The following is a 25911-nucleotide window of genomic DNA, read 5'->3' on the forward strand; positions in this document are numbered from 1 at the left end:
CCTCTGTGAGTGGTCATGTTCATTTACCAAAGGCTTGCTCCGTGATCTTTCCATTACTATCAAGTTATTGCCTTAAAGTAATTATGCCACAGACACCACTCAAGGGTTCTCAGAAAAATCACTTTTAACAGCAAGCAAGGCAGTGATTAAAATGATCGATTAACAGTAATAACACAAGCATATAATTGGCATACAATTGCATTTTTGCACCAACAAGATGATTCCCAAGTGCTGCTAGCCAAACATTTGCCGCATCTCAGCATGGTGTGCCGTATGTTCTTGAAAAAAATCCACAGCAGATGGACATTACCTAAAACAGGATCTTATACACTCAACAAAAATATAAACGCAACACCTTTGTTACTGCTCCCATTCCCCATGGGATGGACGTAGAGACCTAAAATTCATTCCAGATACACAATATAACCATCCCTCCCAAACAGTGGTCACAAATCAGTCCAAATGTGTGGTAGTGGGCACATCTGCCATATTGAGATAATCCATCCCACCTCACAGGTGTGCCACATCAGGATGCTGATCTGACATCATGAGTAGTGCACAGGTGTACCTCAGACTGCCCACAACAAAAGGCCACCCTGGAATGTGCAGTTTTTTGCGCTATTGGGGGTCTGGGGACCCAGAACCGGTCAGTATCTGGTGTGACCACCATTTGCCTCATGCAGTGCAACACATCGTCGCATGGAGTCTATCAGATTGTCAATTGTGGCCTGTGGAATGTTGGTCCACTCCACTTCAATGGCTGTGCGAGGTTGTTGGATATTCGTGGGAACTGGTACACGCTGTCGTATACGCCGGTCAAGCACATCCCGAACATGCTCAATGGGTGACATGTCCGGTGAGTATGCTGGCCATGCAAGAACTGGGACATTCTCAGCTGCCATCTGCCCTGAACAATGTGAACCATGATTCATCCGTGAAGCGCACACCTCTCCAACGTGCCAGACGCCATCGAATGTGAGCTTTTTCCCACACAAGTCTGTTACGGCGACGAGCTGGAGTCAAGTCAAGACCCCGATGAGGACGACGGGCATGCAGTTGAGCGTCCCTGAGACGGTTTCTGACAGTTTGTGCAGAAATTGTTTGGTTGTGCAAACCAATTGTTCCAGCAGCTGTCTGGGTGGCTGGTCTCAGACGATCTTGGAGGTGAACCTGCTGGATGTGGAGGTCCTGGGCTGGTGTGGTTACACAAGGTCTGCGGTTGTGAGGCCGGTTGGATGTGCTGCCATATTCTCTGAAACGCCTGTGGAGACGGCTTATGGTTGAGAAATGAACATTCAATGCACGGGCGACAGATCTGGTTGACATTCCTGCTGTCAGCATGCCAATTGCACGCTCCCTCATTGCTTGTGGCATCTGTGGCATTTTACTGTGAGACAAAACTGCACATTCCAGGGTGGCCTTTTGTTGTGGGCAGTCTGAGGTACACCTGTGCACTACTCATGATGTCAGATCAGCATCCTGATGTGGCACACCTGTGAGGTGGGATGGATTATCTCAATATGGCAGATGTGCCCACTACCACACATTTGGACTGATTTGTGACCACTGTTTGGGAGGGATGGTTATATTGTGTATCTGGAATGAATTTTAGGTCTCTACGTCCATCCCATGGGGAATGGGAGCAAAAACAAAAGTGTTGCATTTATATTTTTGTTCAGTGTAGATCATCTGGCCGTTCAGTGGATTTCGAGTGGCTGTCAAGATGCCACATCTAAAAAAGGAAACAGGGCGAAAGAGTCAAAGGACTGGACTGAAAATCCAAATTTAAAAAGTTTCCATCAAATCATCACTGATGACTGTTGAAGAGTTCAGGAAAACATTTACATTTACATCTACTGTATAAAATGCAGTGCAGGCTTTGTCATGGCATAGCTTTCATTTCAGTGATTCCACACTGAGCTTTCACTCAGTGTGGATTATCTTGATAGATAATGGAGAGCTTTAAAACATCCTGAGGCGATAGCTGGATCCTTGAGAGGTTACACAGATAGTCCAAGTTCTCCACAACAGCACATCAATATTTGCCATTGTCCCTGTGTTTATGGTGTTGTAAACATGTGTGGCCCATAAGCATGCATTAGGAGACATGTCTGACCTGTAATAACATGGAGCTGCACTCACCTGTGCCACTCAACTGAAAGAAGCCAAACATGCACTTTAGTACAACAGTAAACATTGTTCATTCTGATGAGCGGTGGTGTAAAACACAAAATCCCACACATTCAGTGTTCTAAGTTTGCAGGGAAATAAAAAACCAAAACCCTTTATGATTATGGAAGAATAATAGAGCTGCTCCTATAATGATAATACCAACATCTTAGCTAATATCCAAAAGCTTTAATGCTTAAACAAGCAACATGTAACTCATAAACCCTTCATTTCATAGCATCACACCAGAGACTGTGTGAAAAGCCATTCTTGGAAATGTAAGGGGTGGGTTCTCTTAGTTCAAGCATAAATTTGTTCCTTGACTGTGGTTAATAATTCATACTTGTATTTTAAAGGCGGTAACAACTTTATCTATTTTTAAAAGCTACAGACTTTTTATATAGAATAGAATAGAATTCAACTTTATTGTCATTGCACATGCACAGGTACAGGGCAACGAAATGCAGTTTGCATCCATCCAGAAGTGCTTTAGTGATATAGATATATTACAATATATATTATAATATAGATATGTGAGTATATTACAGAAATGGGTCTATTATGGTATGTTATAATGTACACGGTATGAAGTATGTTGTGAATATTCTATAACTATAAGTATGTACAGGCTGTAGTGAGTACAAGCTATGTACAGGATATGAACAGGATATAAATATGAAAAACTATACAGAATATGAAATAAATAACTTTACAGAATCTGGGATATACAGCTATACAGAAATGGGAACTATGCAAGTTGTAAACAGTTGTAGGATTAAAGATTATCGAATGTACAGAATGATTATTTACACAGAGCTATACAGTAGTGCAGTTAAGATAAGTGAGGGTGTAGATAGTTTCTACAGAGGCTATATAAAGTGCTAGTGGTTGTGAGTGGTGGTTCAGTCCATGTTATTATTGTGTGTTTGAGGGTACAGTTGTCCATTGTGGGTGTGTGTATGTTCAGTCCATGAGTTTAATGTGGGTCAGATGTCAGGAGGCAGAGTTCAGGAGTCTGACAGCTGTGGGGAAGAAGCTGTTCCGGTACCTGGTGGTCTTAGTCCGGAGGCTCCTGTGGCGCCTCCCAGAGGGCAGGAGGGTGAAGAGTCCATGTGATGGGTGACTGGGGTCTTTGATGATTTTCCCAGCCCTTTTCAGACACCGCTTCCTGTAGATGTCTTTTATGGCAGGAAGTGGTGCTCCGGCGATGCGCTGGGCAGTTTTCACGACCCTCTGCAACGCCTTCCGGTCCGAGGCAGAGCAGTTCCCGTACCAGACTGTTATACAGTTGGTCAGGATGCTCTCGATGGTGCAGCGATAGAAGTTCACCAGGATGTCTGAGGACAGGTGGTTCTTCCTCAGAGTCCTCAAGAAGAAGAGGCGCTGGTGAGCCTTCTTGACCAGCTTGGAGCAGTTGGTCGTCCAGGTGAGATCCTCGGAGATGTGGACGCCCAGGAACTTGAAGCTGCTCACACGCTCCACAGCCGTCCCCTTAATGTAGGTGGGCGGATGTGGGTCAGCATTCCTCCTGTAGTCCACGATGAGCTCCTTGGTCTTCTCAGTGTTAAGCAGCAGGTTGTTTGTGTCACACCACTCACCCAGACGATCCACCTCCTCCCTGTAGGCGGCCTCATCGTTGTCACTGATGAGGCCAATCACCGTGGTGTCATCTGCAAACTTAATGATGGTGTTGGAACCATCAGCAGGTCTGCAGTCGTGGGTGAAGAGGGAGTAGAGGAAAGGGCTCATCACACAGCCTTGTGGTACACCGGTGTTCATCGTGATTGTAGATGAGCAGCGGTTATCCAGCCGGATGTGTTGGGGGCGGTTGGTCAGGAAGTCCAGTAACCATTTGCAGATGAGGGAACTGATGCCCAGGTCTGTCAGTTTCCTGATGAGTTGTGAGGGGTGGATTGTATTGAATGCTGAACTGAAGTCTATAAACAGCATTCTGGCGTAGGTGTTGTTGTTGTCCAGGTGTGAGAGGACAGAGTGCAGTGCGATGGAGACTGCATCCTCTGTGCTCCTGTTCTGGCGGTATGCGAATTGGTGGGGGTCCAGGGTGGGGGGAGACAGGATTTGAAGTGTGCTAGGACCAGCTGCTCTAAGCACTGGTCCTATCAGCCTTTCACTAAAATATCACCCACTCTCCAGCTCAGTACAGATTCAACAGTTAATGGGTGTGGTGAGGCATGGTCGGCGATGCCGTGCGGACGCACCTGCACGTCATCTGCAATCACGCCCGCCGTGGTAAAACACAGGGGAGCAGGGGTCTGCTCTGGCCGGAGGAAGAGGAGTGGCTGATCGAGCCGGGAGCGGCGGCGGTGACAGAGGAGACGGAGGTCCCAGAGCCAGGGGAGCCTGCTCGATTGGAGCTGGCGTGCACCAAGCTTGAGATCGGCGTGCTCGCCAGACCAGCCTCACATCCACCAGAGGCCAGTGCATGCCGGACATCTGCACAGGTCCCTGTGAGCAGGGGCTCACGACCATGCCCGCGGGGTTGTGCCAGCTTGCCAGAAGAGACACAGTCCTGTCACCGGGTTGGAAACTGGTTGGGGGAGTAGGTCTGGCCGGATGGCTCCCTGGCCTCAATCAGGCGATGGGGGTGCGTGGTGAGGCGTTGTCGGTGATGTCGTGCAGACGCACCTGCACAGCATCTGCAATCACACCCGGCGTGGTAAAACCGGGGGAGCAGGGGTTGTGTGTTGTAAGTTGTGGTGTGATGTGCGGCTGGCAGCTTAAGAGCTGCAGCTGATGACAATAAATGGCTCTAAATGATGATCTGTGGTCCCGCCGTGCCTTATTCACACCACAATGGGATTGACAGAAAACTCTCAAAGCTTTTGCTAAAAAAAAACAACAAGGAGGAAGAGGAGACATTTACACTGAGATCTGAGCTTCTGGAGGGCATGTATTACTATGGCACAGAGAATCACTCATGGTTCAGCTGTACTTGCCCCTGAGAGGATGCTAATCAGACCGTGAGGACTTTAGAAGAACCGCCTGTGAGGAAGAAACATCAAGCTGCTCTTTTTCCTTTAAAAAAACAAAAGAAAGCAGAAGACCCTTTTGTAAGAAGGGATCACGTCTGTCGACCTTATTGTTGTTCAACCACCCACAAAAAACCTTTCTCCAATCATTTGGTAAGCACCGATTTAAGTGCTGTTGACTCACCTGATTGTTAAGGATGACAATTATGTTTATTTATGTCCACTTAATGAATATGTCCAGTGCTGGAGAGCTTAACATGGTCAGTATTGAGTGGACAGACTGGCCATAAAAATGGTCTACCAAGGCAAATAAAGATGGAGTGAAGAGCAGAAGAGCAGAAGAGGTTATTAGGCAGAGAATTGAGGTTATCATATTGGGCTTTGAGAGCTGTTGGGCGCTATTGTTAAATGAATGTCTTGCTGCTTAGAGGAAGAGGCGTCTCTGGTGTTCAGGACTCAGCTCGTACCAGCTATTGATTACAGCCAGTGAGCAAAAGCTCCACATGATCGCAGAAACAAAATAAAATCACTCGTCTTCATCTAGCTCCCCATGTCTGCACTGTCAGCACAGTAGGACAAATCAAGCCTCATTTCCATCCCTTCAGAAGCTGCCACTTACCCACTTGGTGCCATTCATTTTGGTACAAGGCGAGAAATAGCTTTCCCACTCTCAAAAAGTGCTCATGACTCTTTGTCACAGCAAACATAGCGACTGAATTTTTGGTCGCTCTTATCCAGTTTCACTACACTGGGCTCTGCTCTGCCACAACAATATTTCTCACATGTGACATTTTTACAAGAATGACAAACTAAACTTACACAAGTGTGCAGGAGACAGTATTATCTCTCAATATAATAAGGTAACTGAAAGAACTGCTGCTGGCTGGAATGAAATCATTTATTTTGACATAACTACAGAAAAATCATACATGCTTTCCATAGATGATTTCTGTGTCAGTTTAGAAATGATTGAGCATGACTGTTTGATATATCATCAAACTGGGTCACAGCTGTTGCTAAAGTGTCTTATTTTGATGACCTAATTGAGAAACATTCGTCGATGTTTAAATCACCTCAAAGTTTATCCCTTACTACTCTAATTAGTCTTGACAGCGAACTGACCTGTTTTTATCGGCCCGCTTCATGTCAGTTTAAATGAGGTAACAACCTGAACCTCGACTGTAAGCGCTGAAAGGTGTGCTGAAACCCCACTTGAATTATGGAATGGTGAAAAAAGCAATATGAAAATTTACAAACTCCCAAATGTTGCATCAGAAAGTATACATGAGAGCGCTCTCATTGAAATTCAGATTGCGCTTTCTGAAGCACGTATATATTTACCTCATTTTAGTATGTAAGTATAGGTCCATTCAAACTTGTATATCCACCAGTTTACTACAGTCAAGTGTTATTTGTACTAAGAGTGAGTCTAAAAGAAGCCAAATGCACGAGACCATCACAAAACACATCTTGTTAAAATGCACCGTGCAGCTGGGAGTCAGTTTTGGATTTATTAAGGACAAAAATGAGCCAAGCAGAAGCTGATGCACATTTTTATTTATTCCAGCATCTTTGTACTCTGCACCATTGTCATGTTGATGTCAAACTGTCAGTCGTGTCTATCGTCTACTCTGTTACATATTTGTACACATACTTGGTCAGTTCAGTCTTTAAGTGATGACGTGATGAATCCTGCTTCCAGGTCCAAACTACTCTGCGTTTATTAAGACTTGTGTTTCTAACATGTTTAAGTGCTTTGTATCTTGTTCTATTTAATCTGAAAAAGCCCCTAAAAACAGTCAATGATCACTGTCACCTCCCTCAGTTTTTATCATCACTGTTCATTTTAAAGCTCCGTTTTTAAACCCTTACGATGTAACTACAGCCCAGCCCATGCAACAGTATATGAATGACTAACCTCGTATTGTGGATGGATTATCTCAGTTGTTCTCCTGACTGAAGTTTGGTCTGTTTACAGCATCCTGCCATGCGATTGCATTTGTCTCTAACCATCAGGAACCCTCACGTTAACTTTTATCGAGTGGAAAGAAGTTAGCGTTCATCCTCCAGCTTCACTGTGTTTATGTTATGCTAACATAGCTGTGTAGCTAGCGATCACGTGGCACATCATTATATACCAGCTAGTCCAACTTCAGTAACTCTACAAACGTCACTGCTGTTTAGTTTTCTGTCTTCATTTATGTTGGAAGTGATAACAGAGCTGTACGTTTGAATTTTTCTAGAAATCTCTCAGTCAGAACGTGCTATATCATGCTTAGGTGGAAACTAGCGAGCTAACTTCCTGCTAACTTCTAACTCTGTTAAATTTAATAAATTCTGTTTTCATGGATGCCTGGATGTTAAACTTAATTGTTGCACCTGGTAAAGCAGCAACGCTGATCATTTTATTAAAAATGAAAGAATTTAGACAGTTTTTAACTCTGAGTGATGCTGCAGTGTTTGTTTGACCTGACGTGGAGTTTGGACCCAGAAAGGGCTAATGACGTCAGACGTAAAGACCGGATACAGCCTATTCTGATTCCAATTCTTCATCATCAAAACCATAAGTGGAAAAACCTGCCTGAAACCAAGTGCAGAGTATACAGAAGAAGAATATTATTTGATCAGTGCATTTTGGTTCATGACTTTCATTGGGTTCATCAGCAGCAGATTTCACTTTACAATGCCTGCTTATACCACTTAACAAGTGCTAATTTTCTCAGGTGTCCTAAAGTGTTAAAGTAAAAGCAAATCTTAAAATGTGGTTTGAATGATAGCACACATGCTGTCCCTTGAGTTTTCAGTCTGCACTTTCTTTTTCTTCACTCTCTCTTCTTTCCAGACAGAATTTCAGTCATTAAAATATTTATTTGTTGTTGTTATTTCTTGTTTTTCTAGAGAGCCCATTGACATTTGCAGCTCACCTGGACAATGCGGGGGAGATCATAAAGGTGCTGAAGAATGGAGGAGCTCATTTGGACTTCAGGGCAAAAGATGGCATGACTGCTCTTCACAAAGCTGCAAGGTCGAAGAACCAGATTATACTCACGGTGAAGGTTCCTCTCCTTTCATTTGTTTAGCACTTGCTTACTTGTGCATTGCTGGCTTTCTTTGTGTTAGAAGCCCAATGAAAGTCTGACAGCTGATAGATCATGCTCGAAAATGTTTTGCTGCAACGTAACCGACATGCATTCTTAATGCATGCAGACCTGTCATTTCACAGCATGTTGAGCTGATTAAGGGATGATGCCTCTAACTGTACTTGTACTCGTGAAGTGAAGGCTATAGGTGAGTGTAGACAAGACTTCTGCAAGAGAAACAAAATGTGTTTTATCGTTGAAATCTCACAATGGACAGTCAGTTTCATAATGGTATGTGTGTGTGTGTCATGTGCACATGCATCAGCTTTTATATCAGCTTTTAACAGCTTTGAGTCTGTAAAAATATTTTGATTATAAATTTATGTAAATGTTAAAGAAACTTGGTTCCAGAAAACTGTTTTAGTGACTCCTGTGACTTTAGGTGAACTGAAATATCACTCACATTTGCACACAGCACGTGTGCAGGTTTGCGAGCTCTTTGCAAAGAAAGAATCACAGCTTATCTGCTTTATACTAATGTAGCAGCTACCTGTCTAACTTTCTTACCTGTCCATCCTTAGACGCTGCTAGAATTGGGAGCTTCTCCAGACTACAAGGACAGCCGGGGTCTGACTCCCCTGTATCACAGTGTGGTGGTGGGTGGGGACCCAGGCTGCTGCGAGCTTCTACTGAACCACCACGCTTCTGTGTGTTGCCAAGACGAGAACGGCTGGCATGAAGTTCACCAGGTACGACCCTGTGCACGACGTGCACCTCTAGACACGCACATAAAAATAGATTTAAAAAAATTTCCTCTGTGGTTATTTGGAACAGCTTGTATTAGTAAGGCACGCACACACATAGCCTTTCTCCGGCTGTGGGCGACTGTCTTGGCAGCTGTTACCCGTTGAAGTAGATAAAGGCATTTAAAGGGAGCCACTCTGCAGCAGTAACAAACTGTGAGCATCTCCACAAAGCGTGTGTGAGGTTGCGTTCAAGCCATCTGCTTTATCAGATTCCTTACATCTCGTTATCCTTGTGGAGCTGTCAAAAACTCTGCCCTCCCCCAACTGTCCCATTTCAGACATGATAACACTCTGCTGTCAATTAACAATTACATGTATAGGATGGCTGATGGTGGCTCAGACTGTAAAGTTTTCTTTACTAATCCATAAAATTCTGGAAAATGCCATCAAGGAACGTAACGAACACCATACGCTGGTATGTTTCATGCTAACAGGCAAACAAAGCACTGAGCGTTAGTAATGTAACAAACTTCATGGACACAAGAATGTTATCCCTTCACTGGACAGTAATGGCTTTATTATATTGATGGCGCTTGACAGATTAATTGATCTTGAAATGAATTGTATTGGTCTCTGAGAAGAAATTCTTTTATTTTATAGTTCTATCCCAAAAGAACCACCAAGAAGCCAATTATTATCTCTTCACATAAAGGTAATTTTTTATCACATAATTTAACTTCAGCATAATAATATTAACACAATAATAACACAAGCCTATTGGGGAGATATTAAAGCTTTATGTTACATTTCTTGTAGACCAGTTCTTGGTACTTGGCAGAGAAATGCTTTTTTGATAGTTATTTTGAAGCAACTTTTATTTGTCCAAGTTGCATTAAAACAATGATCAGTCAGTTACACAGTTAAAAGTTTTCCTCGATTCATCCCAGAATAAGAAAGAATAAAAAGGAAAATAAACAAACTCCCCTTTCCCCTGAGAACTAATGTTTATATCACCATCTTTTGAATTTGATAGATAGATTTCAAGTAGGTTATCTTTGAAAGGGTCTGTGTTGGCCGTGCTCATCCTAAGAGCCAGCTCCAGGACTGCCTCCGGTCCTGGATGAGCGATGCCATCAGGTCCATCAGGAAGTAGGGTTTGATTGTTCTTAGACGTGAGACCGGCTCCTTCTCATGGAAGAGAAGCACCCTGTTGGCGTAGTTGGAGGCTTTCTCTATCTGCTCCACCGCTCACCTTCAGGGTGTACAGTATGGTGGCCCGGTGGTTAGTACTGTTGCCTCACAGCAAAAAGCTCCTGACTTTCACTCTACCATCTCTACCTTTCTGTGTGAAGTTTCCATGAGTTCTCTCTGGTACTCCAGCTTCCTCCCACAGTCCAGAGGGTCAAAGTACAGGGACTGACATTCATATGGAAATAGATTCAGGATTGAAGTGACCATCACCTGCCTTCTGTATATGGATGACATCAAACTGTATGCCGGGAGTGGGCAAGACATCAACTCACTGATCCATGAGCATTGGCCAAATGGTTGCAAATATAGGGAAAGTGATCTGGACTGAATATATGGAGATACCAGAATCAGAATCAGAATCAGAATGGGGTTTATTGCCAAATGTTGAGCAGGTTTACAACATTAGGAAATTGCTGCGGTGCTTCAGTGCAAACATAGTGTCATAAATAGCACTTAAATAGACATGGAAAAAAATAAAAGTAGGGATAAGAATTAAAAGTGCTACGTGGAAAGATATGTGCATGAGATATACATGAGATATATACATGAGAATAAGAATTAAGAGTGCTACGTTGAAAGATATATACATGAGTGCAGGTGGTGATCAGTGCAAACATGGAATGATGCAGTGAACACAGCGTAGGGTCATGTGTTAGTAGCGGGAACAGTCATATGGTTATTGTTCATGTGTCCAACAGCAGAGGGGAAGAAACTGTTCTTATGGCGAGAGGTTCTGGTGCGAATGGACCGGAGCCTCCTGCCTGAGGGGAGCAGGTCAAACAGACTGTGTCCAGGGTGAGAAGGGTCAGCTGAGATCCGAGCTGCACGCCGCAATGTCCTGGAGGTGTACAGGTCCTGCAGAGATGGGAGTCTGCAGCCAATCACCTTCTCAGCAGAGCGCACAACACGCTGCAGTCTCTGTTTGTCCCTGATAGTGGCTCCAGCGTACCACACGGTGATGGAGGAGGTGAGGATGGACTCGATGATTGCAGTGTAGAACTGCATCATCGTCCGTGTTGGCAGGTTGAATTTCTTCAGCTGCCTCAGGAAGTACATCCTCTGCTGGGCTTTCTTGATGACGGAGGTGATGGTGGGCTCCCACTTCAGGTCCTGGGTGATGGTGGTACCCAGGAAGCAGAATGAGTCCACAGAGGTGATGGGGGTGTCAGTCAGGATGATGGGGGGGAGTGCGGCTGTGTGCTTCCTGAAGTCCACAATAATCTCCACTGTCTTCTGGGCATTCAGCACCAGGTTGTTGTGGCTGCACCAGGACACCAGACGTTCAACCTCCCTCCTGTAGGCAGACTCGTCCCCGTCCGAGATGAGTCCAATAACGGTGGTGTCATCTGCAAACTTGATTAGCTTGACAGACTGGTGGGTGGAGGTGCAGCAGTTGGTGTACAGGGAGAAGAGCAGAGGAGAAAGAACACAGCCCTGAGGGGAGCCGGTGCTGATGGTCCGGGAGTCCGAGACATTCTTTCCCAGCCTCACATGCTGCTTCCTGTCCGTCAGGAAGTCAGTGATCCACCGGCAGATGGGATCAGGCACATTCATCTGGGAAAGCTTGTCTCGGTCTGGAAGGATGGTGTTGAAGGCAGAGCTGAAGTCCACAAACAGGATCCTGGCGTAGGTTCCTGGGGAGTCCAGATGCTGCAGGATGAAGTGTAGGGCCATGTTGATGGCGTCGTCTACAGACCTGTTGGCTCTATATGCAAACTGCAGGGGGTCCAGGAGGGGGGCCGTGAGGGTCCTGAGATGGGAGAGAACTAGGCGCTCAAAAGACTTCATGACCACAGATGTCAGAGCCACGGGTCTGTAGTCATTTAGTCCAGTGGCAGGATAGTGGACAAAGAGAACAGTTATAAGTAGCTGAGTGTCCCACAGACCAATGGGAAGCATGATGAAGATGGACGGTCAGCCATAGCCAAATACCCACAAAAGCTAAGATAGATGCCAAGAAGGAAGCTCAAACAATAGGAATAAAATCTCCCCCCAAGATAAGCTGCTCAAAGTGTACATCACACAGCTGAAGACAAATTGTGATGTGAAATAGAAGTGGGAAGCACAGAGGCCCTGATCATGGCAGCATGAGAACAGGCCCCAAGCACCAGATCCAGAGAGGCAGGAGTCTGCCTACAGTCTGTCTCTAAGTGCATGGAGGCAACTGTTGTTGTAATTTGGTGCTAAATAAATGAAATTGAATTGAATTACCACAGCTGACAGACCCAAGTTCAGGCTGTGCAAAGGTGCCACAGAGAGTATTCAGCAAATAGTAGTAGGATGTAATCTGCCTCTCAGCGTTCACTGGGAGGAACAATCAAGTGGATGCAAAAGTGCACCGGAACATCTGCGGCACATGTGGATTAGGATATCCCCAATTCCTGATAGGAGACACCACCAAAGATGGTTGAGAACAGCGGGGCTAAGATCATGTGGGACCCCAGACAGAAGAGGAGCTGCTGGCAAACCAGTCAAACACAGTGGCAGCTGACAAGGAGCAGAAGATAGAATTTGCAATAGATGTGACAACCCAGCAGACATTACACAGCAGCATCAGAATGAAGAAGCACTGGAAAAAAGTCAAGTACCAGGAGCTGAAGTAACATCAGAAGCAGTTGGTAATAGGAGTGTTTTTGAGCCATAACCCCCAAAGAGTGGCTCCAGCCTAATGCAGGCACAGTATCTGTGTGTGTGTGTGTGTGTGTGTGTGTGTGTGTGTGTGTGTGTGTGTGTGTGTGTGTGTGTGTGTGTGTGTGTGTGTGTGTGTGTGTGTCATTCTGAATAAGGCCACTCTACATAGTGACTACTTTAGGTAATGTAAGTATGTTATGATGGTAAAACTTGTAATATTAGGATTCTTCACTTAGCAAAACATTTAATACAGAAAAATGTTCATGAGCTTGTTTAGTGCCAGATTTCATATGAGATCTCAGGGCTGGAGTCCCCAATGCTTCCCAGACCATTTTCCTTATTGTATTTGTTGGATTTCCCATGAGTGTTGGCTCCTGTGTCAAGTCTTTATTCAAAACAAATTTGGTGAATTTTGAAACAATTTTTCAAAATTCTGAACACGTGCACAGGACCACGTGCTCTAGGCTTTTCAATATTATATGTTACAAAAACGACAAAAAGATGAGCCCAGTGAAAGGGTTTAGATGCGTGATACTGAATACTGTAATAATGAATTTCTTTTCACTGTAACATGCTTTAGTTGATGAGCAGTTATTGATCTTCTCCTCTGACAGACCCATCAGTCTCTCAAAGAAGCTCCAGAGTAAATAGGCCATTTCACAATAAGCTCTTCCTCACACAATAACTGGCACCCGTCACTATAACTCCTAACTTCACTGATATTGACGAGGAAATTGGTTTATGAGCGCAACTTCCTCCTCAGTCTGTTTTTTAACACCAGATGGCTTCATTTGTACATTCTGTTGCATTTTGATTTGCTATCGGATTTATTTAAGCCTTCCTCCTCTCATCCTATCCTTCCATCTTTTCATGACTGGGTTCAAACTGAGGGTACAGCTGCGTCTCATTTTGATGTTATCTCCTTTGCAGCACACTGACATCTAGTGTTGGAGGCATTTTACTGCAACTTCTCTCGAGTGGAAGCGTCAATTGACTTTTTTGTGTATGTGCAGGCTTGTCGTCATGGCCATGTGCAGCACCTGGAGCATCTGTTGTTCTATGGAGCAGACATGGGCGCCCAGAATGCCTCGGGAAATGCTGCTCTACACATCTGTGCCCTATACAACCAGGTGAGCCGTGGGCGATTACATATGTTGACAGTTCATGAACTGGAGCTCTATTAGGGTTAATGTAGATTTAATATTGATTTCTTATTCAAATCCATTTTCAGGGTATTTTTTTGGCATTTTAACATTTTTGCCACTCTGAGTGTCTTATTCATACGTGCAGGCACACAGTGCCGTAAAAACATTTTTGCCCCGTTCCTGATTTTTAATATTAGTCAGAGATAACCTATGCAAATAGGTGTGAAATGATGATTTCATTTATTAAGGGAAAAAACTTTCCAAACCTCTTTCCCTGTGTGAAACAGTAAAGGAGTGATTTGGCCAGAATCCACACATTAGGTGTGACTCACTCACAGACAGTATGCTCTCATCACAGTTTCTATAACAGGCACATCAGAGGCACAAGTAAATGTGTACGTGCACCCTCTAGATCAGAGACAAAGTTGTGGTGAAAGAGAGAGGAAGTGCAATATTTAAATGCACCTAAATGCTGCAAAATTTGCGGCATTTGCAAATTTGCAAAGATTTGCAGCTAAACCATCAGTCGTCTATTTTGCATGGGTTACTTTTGCTTTATGCCTGGCGTCTCCATTTGTGTTAAATTTGTGAGTAAAAATTGTGTTTCCAGCCAAAGACACAATCCTTTGGGATTGCATCAGGGATGGTATCTGGTGTAAAACTCTAGCTTTTATACTAGAAGTAGTAGCTTCTGAATTTAGCTGTGTGCTAATAAAAACAATCATTTGAAAGTTTGAGCTTACTCTGTGTCTTATTCTCTGCTTAAAACATGTAGGTTAATTATTTTATATACACACATTGAGTGTGTATTTTGTGTGTTCTGTGGTTGGTATATTCCTGGTGCTACACCTACAGCCTGGCTTATTTTGAAATCCATCTGCTATTCAGATTGGTTGATCCCACATTTTTGTGGTTTGTGAATCTGGATAACTTTCATTTTAAATACGCATTAATGTTGTGACTGTTGTGTTGTATTACATTAGTTTCGCATTACTCTGTAAGATGGCTGAGATGCATTGTCACATAATTATAAATTAAGTGAATCAAATCTCTGTCCTAATGAGGAAAAACTGGATATTTTTGTTCAAGAACACAAAAATAAAAGCAACAAGCTCAAAACATATTTAACAGCAAAGGAACAAAAATGTTGTCTATGAAGCTACAAACCTGACTTGTCATTACTGCTTCTGTACCCGTTGACGTTCAAGCTCTGGCAGCTGGCTGGTCTCAACTCAGTATCACGGCAAAGGGTCTAATGCCCACCCTGTGTGTGTCGTGCTTTGCTTCTCATTAGCATGAGATGGGAAAGCATGCTTAAGTTGGAATATGCTCCAGTACAAGTGGAGGTGGCTATTTTGTTTCAAGCTAATTCCAAAGACCATGGGAAAGCATTTAGAGAGACGTCACTGAGACATTTACATGAAAACACACATTATCCACCTAGCATAATTGTTTATATGACAAAGTGACACTGACATTACTTGGTCATTAGCGACTTCTTGGCTTTAAATATTGGCTCCCCCTGCTGGTACTGCAAATTCAGTATGCATGTCCATTTCAAGTACAAATGGTTTACCAGCATGTTTATTACACGCTTTGCCGTGATACAATATTCCAGCTTTAACATCATTCTGGAATATTTGCCATTTTGTGTAAGCATGCTGTCCATGCTAGTGCTTGAAAGAGTTTATATCATGTCAGCGGAAGTGGATAGTTCTTTATGTCCTGGGTGTACTTTGCACCATCGTATTGTTGTCCTTTCATTTAATAATTGGGGCGATCGTGGCTCAAGAGTTGGGAATTCGCCTTGTAATTGGAAGGTTGCCGGTTCGAGCCCTGGCTTGGACAGTCTCGGTTGTTGTGTCCTTGGGCAAGACACTTCACCCGTTGCCTACTGGTGGTGGTCAGAAGGCCCGGTGGTGCCAGTGTCCGGCAGCCTCGCCTCCGTCAATGCGCCCCAGGGTGGCTGTGGCTACAATGTAGCTGCCATCACCAGTGTGTGAATGTGTGGATGACTGGTTGTGTAAAGCGCTTTGGGGTCCTTAGGGACTTTTAAAGCGCTATATAAATACAGGTCATTTACCGTTTAATAAAGCTTTAAGTAATATTCATTACTGCTCAGAAGCTGCAGACAGCTCGTTTCTCCTTAATGCACACGCACTGAAGTCAGCTGATTGCAGAACAAGAAAAAAGACATATGAACCATTCCCCAACTCCAATGACAGGTTCATAAGATTAGTGCAATGGGAAATTTAGTTACATTGTACTTCTTATCTCTTCATAGCCTAAATTTAATGATAATCATTTCACATTTTCCAGTCTTGATGAAAAAGTTCATTTTCGATTCTGCCACTTCTGTGTGAGAGGTATACAGTTCTCCATTACACGACAGATAACACTGAAAGCTATGAAGAGGGATTAGTTTTCATTTAGCACATTTCAGATGTTTAATGATTTGACCACCAACACATCCAGAGAATTACATGTGAATTTTGTCAGAAGTTGTACATTTATCAGTTCTAAATTGTAAGCTCCAAATAATTCTGCTACTCTGTTACAAAGAATTTTTCAGTAGCAGTTCTTGGACCTAACCAATATGTTCTAAGCATTTAAAAAGAGTTAGTTTTCAAATGAAAGGTGACTATTTAAATCCTTTCAGCTTTCCTGTTATTTTTACAAGAGACTGTGTTCTTTATGGACAACAGCTTAAAACTCCATATCAGTATATGAACCATATGCATAGTGAAGTTGTCAGTGGGGTTTGGAGTGCGGTTGTTGGGGTGGTGATGCTTGTGGTTGGAGGAAGGATTGCAGAGAACAGATGAAATTTGTACATACACTACCTCTGTTCACCTTTGGGCAGCGGTGTCCAGTGGTGTACACATTAAGTTAATTGATCATTCTAAACTGGCCTTGGATGTGAGACAGATAAAGTGCTTTAAGTGCATAGAATAAAGTGCTGTAGTAATATAGAGTGTGGCTCTGTGGTGTGATAGTTTTCTTTATGTGCAAAAGATTTCAAGACATAATCTAGGGGGCCCAAAACCAATGTACTCTGAGTGCCAGTCCCAAACCCAGACACATGGGAAGGCATCTGGTATAAAATCAGTGCCACAGCAAACATTCATCTGCAGGGTGATGTGCTGAGAAAACTCCAAAAGAAGCTTATAAATGTATGATTGAATGTGACATGTGGTCCGAATTTGGTCTGAGCAGTCACTGAGACTAAAGTTTGCTATATAATGTCGATTCTATTTCCTCATTAACTTGCTCTATAATTTGGGGGTTGGGGAATCTTTTCTTCTGTAAAACAGCCTAGCCAAGGTTCTCAAAGTGTGACCCGATAAGCTCCTTTTCCATTACTACCTACTCAGATCGACTTGCCATGGTTCACCATGGTTTTCAGGGTTTTTCCATTACGTCATACCACCTGGTACCACGTATTAAAAAGTACCTGCTCGGCCGGGGTTCCGAATATGTGAACCAAATTTTTTGAAACCCAGAAACGGGGAAAATGGCCACAAAAAACAACGCCATGATCCCCGAGTCTGACGAGAAGCCACAGACCGAGCAGCAGGTATATTCTTGCCTTGATGTCCACCTTTGTTGCAGCGTTCATGTCGCATATTAATTACGTCATGGGATGCTCGGACGCAGACCAAACCTTTGTAACAATGAAAAATAGATTTCAATAAACAGCCACCTCACTAATGGGTCAAAAACGAAAACCTATTCAAAACTTATAACGTAGGGGTGTCAAATGTTTAAGATCTTGGTGTCTTCCGTTGATCCAATTCAGGCTTGGGGGTGGGCTGGAGCCTGTCCCAGCTGCCATAGTGTGAGAGGCACAGTACACCCTGGACACATCACTGGATTATCACACAGGGACAGACAGCTATTCAAATTCACATGCCACACTTATGGCTAATTAAAATCACCAATTAAGCCAACCCAAGCAACTGCATGTGGACACTTAAAAAACTTTCACACATACAGCTTTTGAAATTGAGCAGTTGCAGCATTATTATTGTTAGTTATTTTTGTAACATCTGGTCGAAATATAAAATCACTCTTCACCAGTGTTGGGTAAGTTACTTTAAAATAGTAACTTAGTTACATTACTAGTTACTTCTCCCAAAAGTAACTCAGTTACTTCAAGTTACTCGTTACTTTCAAAGTAACTAGTTACTAGGGAAAGTAACTTTGGTTTTACTCAGAATTCTCTTGTTAATGTGTTGCTTCCATAACTTTGCAGTCTTCTAGCTTGCTTACTTGCCACAGTGCACTGTGCCACCTACCAATAGAAAGGAAAAGATAATGTGCATATTTCCACGAGAGAAATCCCACGCCTGGACCGTCATTGACTGCTGCCATGATTCTAGCCTACGTCACAGCGTCATGTGCGCCTTTTACATCCAACACAAAAACTGCAGTCGTGGTGCTTTCGATTGTACTCAGAACTCGGAAATTCTGCCTTCTGAATAGGAAGATGTAGGTAACACCAGACTGCAGATGAGCTGCATACAGGGCTGGACTGGGACAGAAAATTGGCCCGGGCATTTTGACTAGAGACCGGCCGCCATTATAGCAAAAATCATAAAGCCTTTGAATGAAAATAAACACTGTTGTGACAGTGATGTACACTGTTTTGATGGTATATATGCATCAATCTATCAATCGTTTGTTGTAAGATTCAGATAATTATTTTTTAAAAGCTAGATATTTTAAATGAGAATAAGAAAGAAAAGTATTTATTTGTGCCCCCCTCTCCCTGTTAATGCCCTACATGCCCCCCTGGCAACACTTTGCCAGATCCGCACCTGCACAGTTACCAGCTGTCAGCTACTTAGAAAAGGATCCTGGGGTTATTTGTCTCTCAGAAACAGTTCATAACTTCCCTTCAACTCATTCATGTCACCTAAAAGGTAAACCTGTTTCTCCATCACCTGTTCAGCTCTGATGATCCAGTAAGGACATCTCCTGGTTTCATCTTCATGTTTCCCTCTCATCACATAACCAAACCATATCATGACCAGCAGCTTTTACAGCTGTGGCTCCAGCAAACATCAGCTGATACTAGAAATTAATATTAAATAAATTCTAACAACAGCTGATCAAGCTTAAACGTGCTGCTGTTGTTTAGCGTGACATCCGCTGGTTTCCTCTTTCGGCGCAAAGTGAGCGATAAACAAACAAGAGAGCTGATCAGCTGATCACTGATCAGTTTTCATGATTGAAGTAGAAACAGGAGAGGGAGGGGGGAGAATGAGAGAAGAAGAGGCAGCTGTGCAGCAAAGACACAGAATAACTCCAGCTTTGTGCCTTTTTCATTGTAGCTGAATTACGGGACAAACTGTTCCTTTTCACCTCAATAAGAAACGCGTAATATTTTCTCTGAATACCAGACGGGACGGTTGGCAACTCTAATAACTTATGAACAAAATAAAAGTTCAACATCATTAACTTCATAGCACCACCCAGCTGTATAGAAACTCCGTCATGCTAGCTAGCACGCAGTACGGAAAAAGTCAGAATAACGAAAATAAACTCCACCTAAACTTGGTTTATATCTGACCCAGAGAGACTGCAGGTCATAACTTCTTACCTGAAGTTCAGTTCACACTTGGACCGGCGGCCGCCTCGGGTCTCTTTTCCTTCTGTGGCCCTTTTCCTTCATCCACCTGCTGGCCTCCACCACTTGCTAATGTTACTGAATCTGTGGAAGCTCCGCGATAGCCACCACACGAAGTAACGAGTAACGAGCCTATCTAAATCCCAGTAACGACTAACGCGTTCCTGATTTTGGCATAATAACTAGTTACCGTGCTCGTTACCACAATAATAACGTAGTTACTGTAACGCGTTACTTAATAACGCGTTAGTCCCAACACTGCTCTTCACTTTGTATACACTTTGACTGCTGTGCAATAATGTTTGCATTACCACGCCAGGTAATGGGGTGCATTTTATTAAAAAACTCAAAGTATTAATGTCTTCACTACAATGTTCACAATTTGCCTCCATATGTAGAGTTATTTATCAATGGATAAATAAATATGTCTTAAATTTTAGATTCCTCAAAGTAGCCACCCTTTGCTTTGTTGACAGCACTGCAAACTCGTGGTCTTCTCTCAGTAAGCGTCATGATGCAGTCCCCTGAAATTGTTTCCCTTCACAGGTGTGCATTATCAGGGTTCATTTGTGGAGTTTCTTGCCTTCCTAATGGGGTTGGGACCATCAGTTGTGTTGTGCAGAAGTCAGGTTGGTACACAGCTGACAGCTCTAGTTGACAACTGTTAGAATTCATATTATGGCAAGAACCAATCAGCTAAGTGAAGGGAAATGACAGTCCATCATTACATTTAAGAACTGAAGGTCAGTCAGTTAGTCTGGAAAATTTCTGAAACTTTGAACGTGTCTCCAAGTACACTGACAAAAACCATCAAGAGCTACAATAATACTGGCTCACATGAGGACCGCCCCAAGCACCTCAGATCAGAGCCCAGATAAATGCCACACGGTGTTCCAGTAGCAGACATATTTCTACATCAATGGCTCAGAGGAGACTGCATGAATCAGGCCTTCATGACCAAATAGCTGCTAAGAAACCACGACTAAGGAAAAGCAACAAGCAGAAGAGATTTGTTTGGGCAAAGAAACACGAGGTATGGACATTAGACCAGTGAAAAATCTGATGAGTCCAAATTTGAGATCTTTGGTTCCACCCACCGTGTCTTTGTACAACACAGAAAAGGTGACCAGATGACCTCTACACCCATGAAGCTTCATGAGCTTCCCTTAATGAGCGCAACAAAGCAGAAAACCAAAGCAAAGGGTGGCTACTTTGAAGAATCTAAAATATAAAACATTTCACACTTCTTTGCTTACTATATGCCTTCAGTGAGAATCTACAATGTCATGAAAATAAAGGAAAACCGTTATATGAGAAGGTGTGTCCAAACTTTTGACTTGTTGTGTAGGTGTACAAAAAAGTGTTTGTGTGAGTGGGTGAATGAGGCATGTTGTCAAGTAGAGTAGAAAAGCCCTGTGTAAGTATCATACCATTTACCAACTCTGACAGCCCTAACTAGTTTTAACCTAATGGTTGCATACAGTATATGATCATTTCTCTGTTATACTGTATAAAAGTCTTTCAACTGGAAAAAATAAGAAAAGAAAAGGTGGCCGTGAATGCAACCCTCTATTTCCTGCTGACAGGTACATTACAGTATCTCACTGAACTGATTTAACTATTTTAAATGCTGTGTGCTCCTGTGTGCTAATATATGCACTCCTGCTTTTGTTGCTGACTCCACCGTTTTCGGTTCTGCTATGACTGCATACAAACTGAATACAGTGTGATTTCCTTCCCTTTTGTAGCAGTCTCTTTACAAGTTTTTCATCATGGAAATGATGTTCTGATGTTGAACTATGGGCGCCTGGTGTATCCCAGGAGTCCTGAAATCGTAACTTTTAACTCTACATTATTTGTGACAGCAGCCTCTCAGTTTTTCTTTTTCTTTTCTTGGCTCTTATTATCTTGATTGCCAATGGTTTAGGCAGTCTCTCATTTACCATGTGATAGAAATGACAAATGGGACAAAAGCTTAAAAGTCAATTTCACTGTGATGATCTACAAAAACACTGTTCTCCTCATCATTCCACATCATGTCTCAGGAGCAGAAAGAGATATGGATGTAAACTGCAACTTAATAGGTTGGCTGAGGCATGCACATACACTTACTTGGATGTGGAGCCACTTCACCCCTCGTCTAAGACGTTTCTTTAGTTCTCTTGCTAGGATGATAATTGTAGTTGAATTTAGCAATAATCTGAATTTCAAAAACAAGTGTGGCTGTTTTTCTGAATGGGCTTGAGCAAAGCACAGTGGAAGGCATGTTTCTTCATTAGCTTGAACATGCACACATTCTAGCTTATTTTGACTTGCTTGCACATAAATACACACATAGGCACACACGCACTGCTGTTACAAATAGCTCCCAAGAAAAGCACACAAATGGAAAATATATTTTGAGGATTTTTTAAATGTTTATATCTTCCAAGTGCAGTGGGATTTGTACTGAGTAGCAAAAAATAGCTCGTATCTGTTGATAAGTCTAACTGAATGTGCACAGATTGGATTTCAAAGACCACTCTGCTTAAACCTATCTTTATACTCTTTATCTAAAGGTCAGCAGTGCCCTCTAACACTTGTTTGTAAAGCCAGTCATCTGAGACCATTTAACACATTGACCTTGGAGTGGGGCCAGTTAAGCAGAGAAGTACTGCTTTGAATAAAAAGCAGCCCACTGATTTATTTGTATCAAAGCAAGAAATCACTGCCTTTTAAATCCAATCTTTACCAAAGGAAACAGATATGACATTGATCTGCAAATGAGAAACTAAAGCAATGTTTTAGTCTCTCTTTACCTGTGGATTTATTCTTTTCCATTCACCTGGCTGCTGTCATTTTTAAAGAAGTGGAAAACCTTGGAACCTTTTGACTTCTGAGGCACAGTGAGGTGAACTGGTGTGAGAAGAAAGACTGTTTGATGATAATTTTTTACACCACCCTTGTTATGAGGGGAAAACAGGGGTGGATGAAACCATCTTCTGGTTGGTCAAAGTAGCCATTCATGTTACCCGAATCCTCCAATCAATTCCTTTCTAATTAGTTTTGTTACCACATTAATTTCATCTTCCTCTGTCTCTTCGTCATGTCTCCACAGCTAGTGCTAACAGCAACAGACTCATGTGACAGTGAGGCCTGGTTACTAGCTGTTGCCGGTACTAATGTTCTGACAGTTAACATGTTGGTCTATTATTAGTTTCTTTTTATTGTTTTCTCTCAGCTTTTCAGCTCCACTTCTTCCAAACTAAACTTTTTTCCACAAGCTGCGTGAGCACGCAGCGAAGGTAGGGGAGAGACCAGTCGCTGAGAGATTTGTTTGGCCAATCCAGTGTCAGTAATGAAAATGACAAAATGGTAGTTCTAAATAAATTCTAAATGCATTTAGGACGTTTTTACTCACTTTGTCTCTTCCATGATGTTATTTCTCTCTCCAACAACATAGGTTACAATTACATTAGCATGACCAATTATGCAAATTAGGCGATGACATCATTTAGCGACTTCTAACGATTTTTAGGACAGCCACTAGAGATTTTCCTTACTGAAGAGTTGGCAACACTGCATCAAATTAGCAAAGGTGAGGAAGCAAATGTTCTACACTGCTCTTTGCACCCATAGCTCTGCTAAGCAGACCTTTTTTAAAAAGTCCTTGTGCTTGTAAAATTATATTTATCTTCAGTATTCACTCACGTAAATTTACATCATGGATATATGAATAATATGAAAGGACACTGCAGTTAAAAGGACATTTGATCCTCTCAGTGTGCACCAGAGGACACTACCTGTTGAAGGTGCTAACACAGCTAATGCTAGTATCGCTGGTGTAGCCCCACTCTTGTAGGCTCATTTTAGCTTTTGAAAATATTACATACCAGCAATACTAGCTAGCTGCCATTTTTAGTAAGCTAATGTGCTCTTTATAAATAAAACGTCAACCACCTCAAATTGTTAAAACCACCAACAAGCCCTGTTACACTGACATCATTTTGCAGCAATGGCTACAAACTACAGCCTTTATAATAATGATTAAAATGCTGTCTCATCATTTCAGATGTTACCACATAGCTTTTCTGCAGGAGTTGAAAGAACTGTGATAACATGATTAAAATGATGTCACTAACATGACTTAGAGATAACATGATTTATCTTGTTGAACTTCGTCTGGAAACATTTCAGGCCTCTTCAAAATATGTTTAAATTCATCATTATTGAATCGAAACAATGAATAGGATTGAAGCACTACTGAACGCCGAGCCATCAAAGGGTAAAATACCACGAGTGGGGTAACGTTTTGTAGCTGTACCTACACCCAGTGAACTGTTTTATTAGAAATTTGTAGAAATTCTGTATAGTCTGTGTGCATAATGTTTCTGGATATTGTGATGTACATATGTATAATATATAATGTATAATCATTTTCAGAGATCATAATACAAGTTGCGTTATTAAATCACTGATGATATTTTCATTGATTGTTATTTTTAAATAATCTTGTGTGTGTAGGTTTGTTTGTGGATGTCACATTGGACTCCCCTGGGGGATGAGGGCACACTCACATCTGTTCTGGTGTTACACCTTTGGCAGATGAATCAGCCTTTTGGCACCTGGCACACACATAAGAAAAGCAGCAACCTGGACTTTATTCTCCTTTAAGTCACAGTTACAATAATTCCTAGAGACCTGGATAAAGTTATTAAGACGGATGTCTGTAGCTTGGACAGCTTGGACATTTAGTTGTTTCAGGAGTTATATTAAAGTTATTGATACAAATGAATGTTTGCTTTCATTTTGCATTATGTTGTGAATACCAGAAGGTTACTGGTTGTTGAGAAGAGATCAAATCACTACAGTCATACAAATTTCAACGTGCAGACGAGGTAGATTCAACCGAATTTGGTCACTAAAGAGCTTAAAAATATATGAAATGTTTCCTCCCCTGAAAACTGAAACGTCAAACTTACTTAGTTACGTAACATATAACACATGATGCTCCTAAGACCTGAACTCTTGTTTATTGTTTGCATGTTTAACTTCTGTAAGGTATTTTGGCTTAATTGGATCTGATAAGTTTAAAAAACTGAGCATCAACTTTGAACAGAAAGGACGGCATAAAGTTGCTGATGATGTTCTTTAATATGCAAAATTAAGTATAGTTGTTGCATGGAAGATGTAAAACAGCTTTTTCTCCGTGTCAGGATTGAGCTATATTTCAAAGGAAATTATCATGTGCATTACTCCACAGCTGCTGATGAGTAAAAACATCATTTCAACCGTGCAAAGTACACAATGGAACGATACATGTCAGATGCAGACGTGGAAAAAGTACTTACATGCTTACTTAAGCAGAAGTACAGACATCTGTGTTGAAAAGTACTCCAGTAAAAACTGAAGCGCTGAATCAATTTCTTTACTCGTGTAAAAGTGCAAAAGTAAAGGCTAAGAAAGGAAAAAGTAGTCCTTGAAGGACGTTTCTACCATCGACTTTTATGCAAAAGTAACTGAACCTTGTGCTATATTAAAGATGATTATAAAATACTATTAGTACAACAACTGTTTTCTGTTGCCTGCATTGTAGAGAGTAAAATGAGCACCGCACATTCAGCAGCGGTGGGAGCGTAGTATTGGTTGTAGTGGTTCAGCGTGGGGAAAAGAATCAGAGCTCTTCAGTAGATTTTCTTAGTGTACAGGCTGTGATCAGCTGACCTGCTGCTCTCTGTGTATTTAGACTGAATTCAACAAGATGTAAGCAGATGTTTCATGTTTGAAGCGGGTGTTTCACAGCTGTCTTGGCTGATTTCCATTTCCTACAGTAACAGTATACTTTTGATTTTGTCTTTATACTAGACACTATACAAATGTTACAACAGTGGAATTTAGTAAATTAGTCTAAGTGTCATCAACTTAAATGCAAATTATTCTTCTATATTTGATGTAACCAAACGCTGACCATGAGTGTCACAGCCACCGTGGACCTGTCCAACACAGAGCCTCATCAAGTCAGGTTTATTTATTTATATAGCACATTTTAAAACAACAGGGTTGATCAAAGTGCTTAACAATCAGCAAAAAAACAGCGAGACATTAAAAGGCAACGGTATGCGGTATTTGACAGGGAGCCAGTGTAAATTAGCTAGAACTGGGGTGATGTGATTATACTTTCTAGAACCTGTTAGAAGACGTGCAGCAGCATTTTGAACTAACTGCAGACGGTAGAGAGAAGAATGATTGAGGCCCAGGTATAAAGAGTTACAGTAGTCCAGTCTAGAG

The 25911-nt window shown here is 42.2% G+C and overlaps 1 protein-coding gene across 1 annotated transcript in view; it reads left to right on the forward strand.

Annotated features, from left to right (window-relative positions):
* Positions 1 to 25911, forward strand: part of shank2b (SH3 and multiple ankyrin repeat domains 2b) — a 220153-nt gene that overhangs the window by 18932 nt on the left and 175310 nt on the right. Inside the window, exons 5-7 of the mRNA XM_085408855.1 lie at positions 8058 to 8209; positions 8821 to 8988; positions 13881 to 13997. Of these exons, the coding sequence (XP_085264981.1) occupies positions 8058 to 8209; positions 8821 to 8988; positions 13881 to 13997 (437 nt within the window). The remainder of the gene's footprint in view (positions 1 to 8057; positions 8210 to 8820; positions 8989 to 13880; positions 13998 to 25911) is intronic.

The sequence above is a fragment of the Rhamphochromis longiceps genome, linkage group LG1 (assembly GCF_057381845.1).
Source record: "Rhamphochromis longiceps isolate RC_006_pf linkage group LG1, R_longiceps_female_GT1.1, whole genome shotgun sequence".
NCBI lineage: Eukaryota > Metazoa > Chordata > Actinopteri > Cichliformes > Cichlidae > Rhamphochromis > Rhamphochromis longiceps.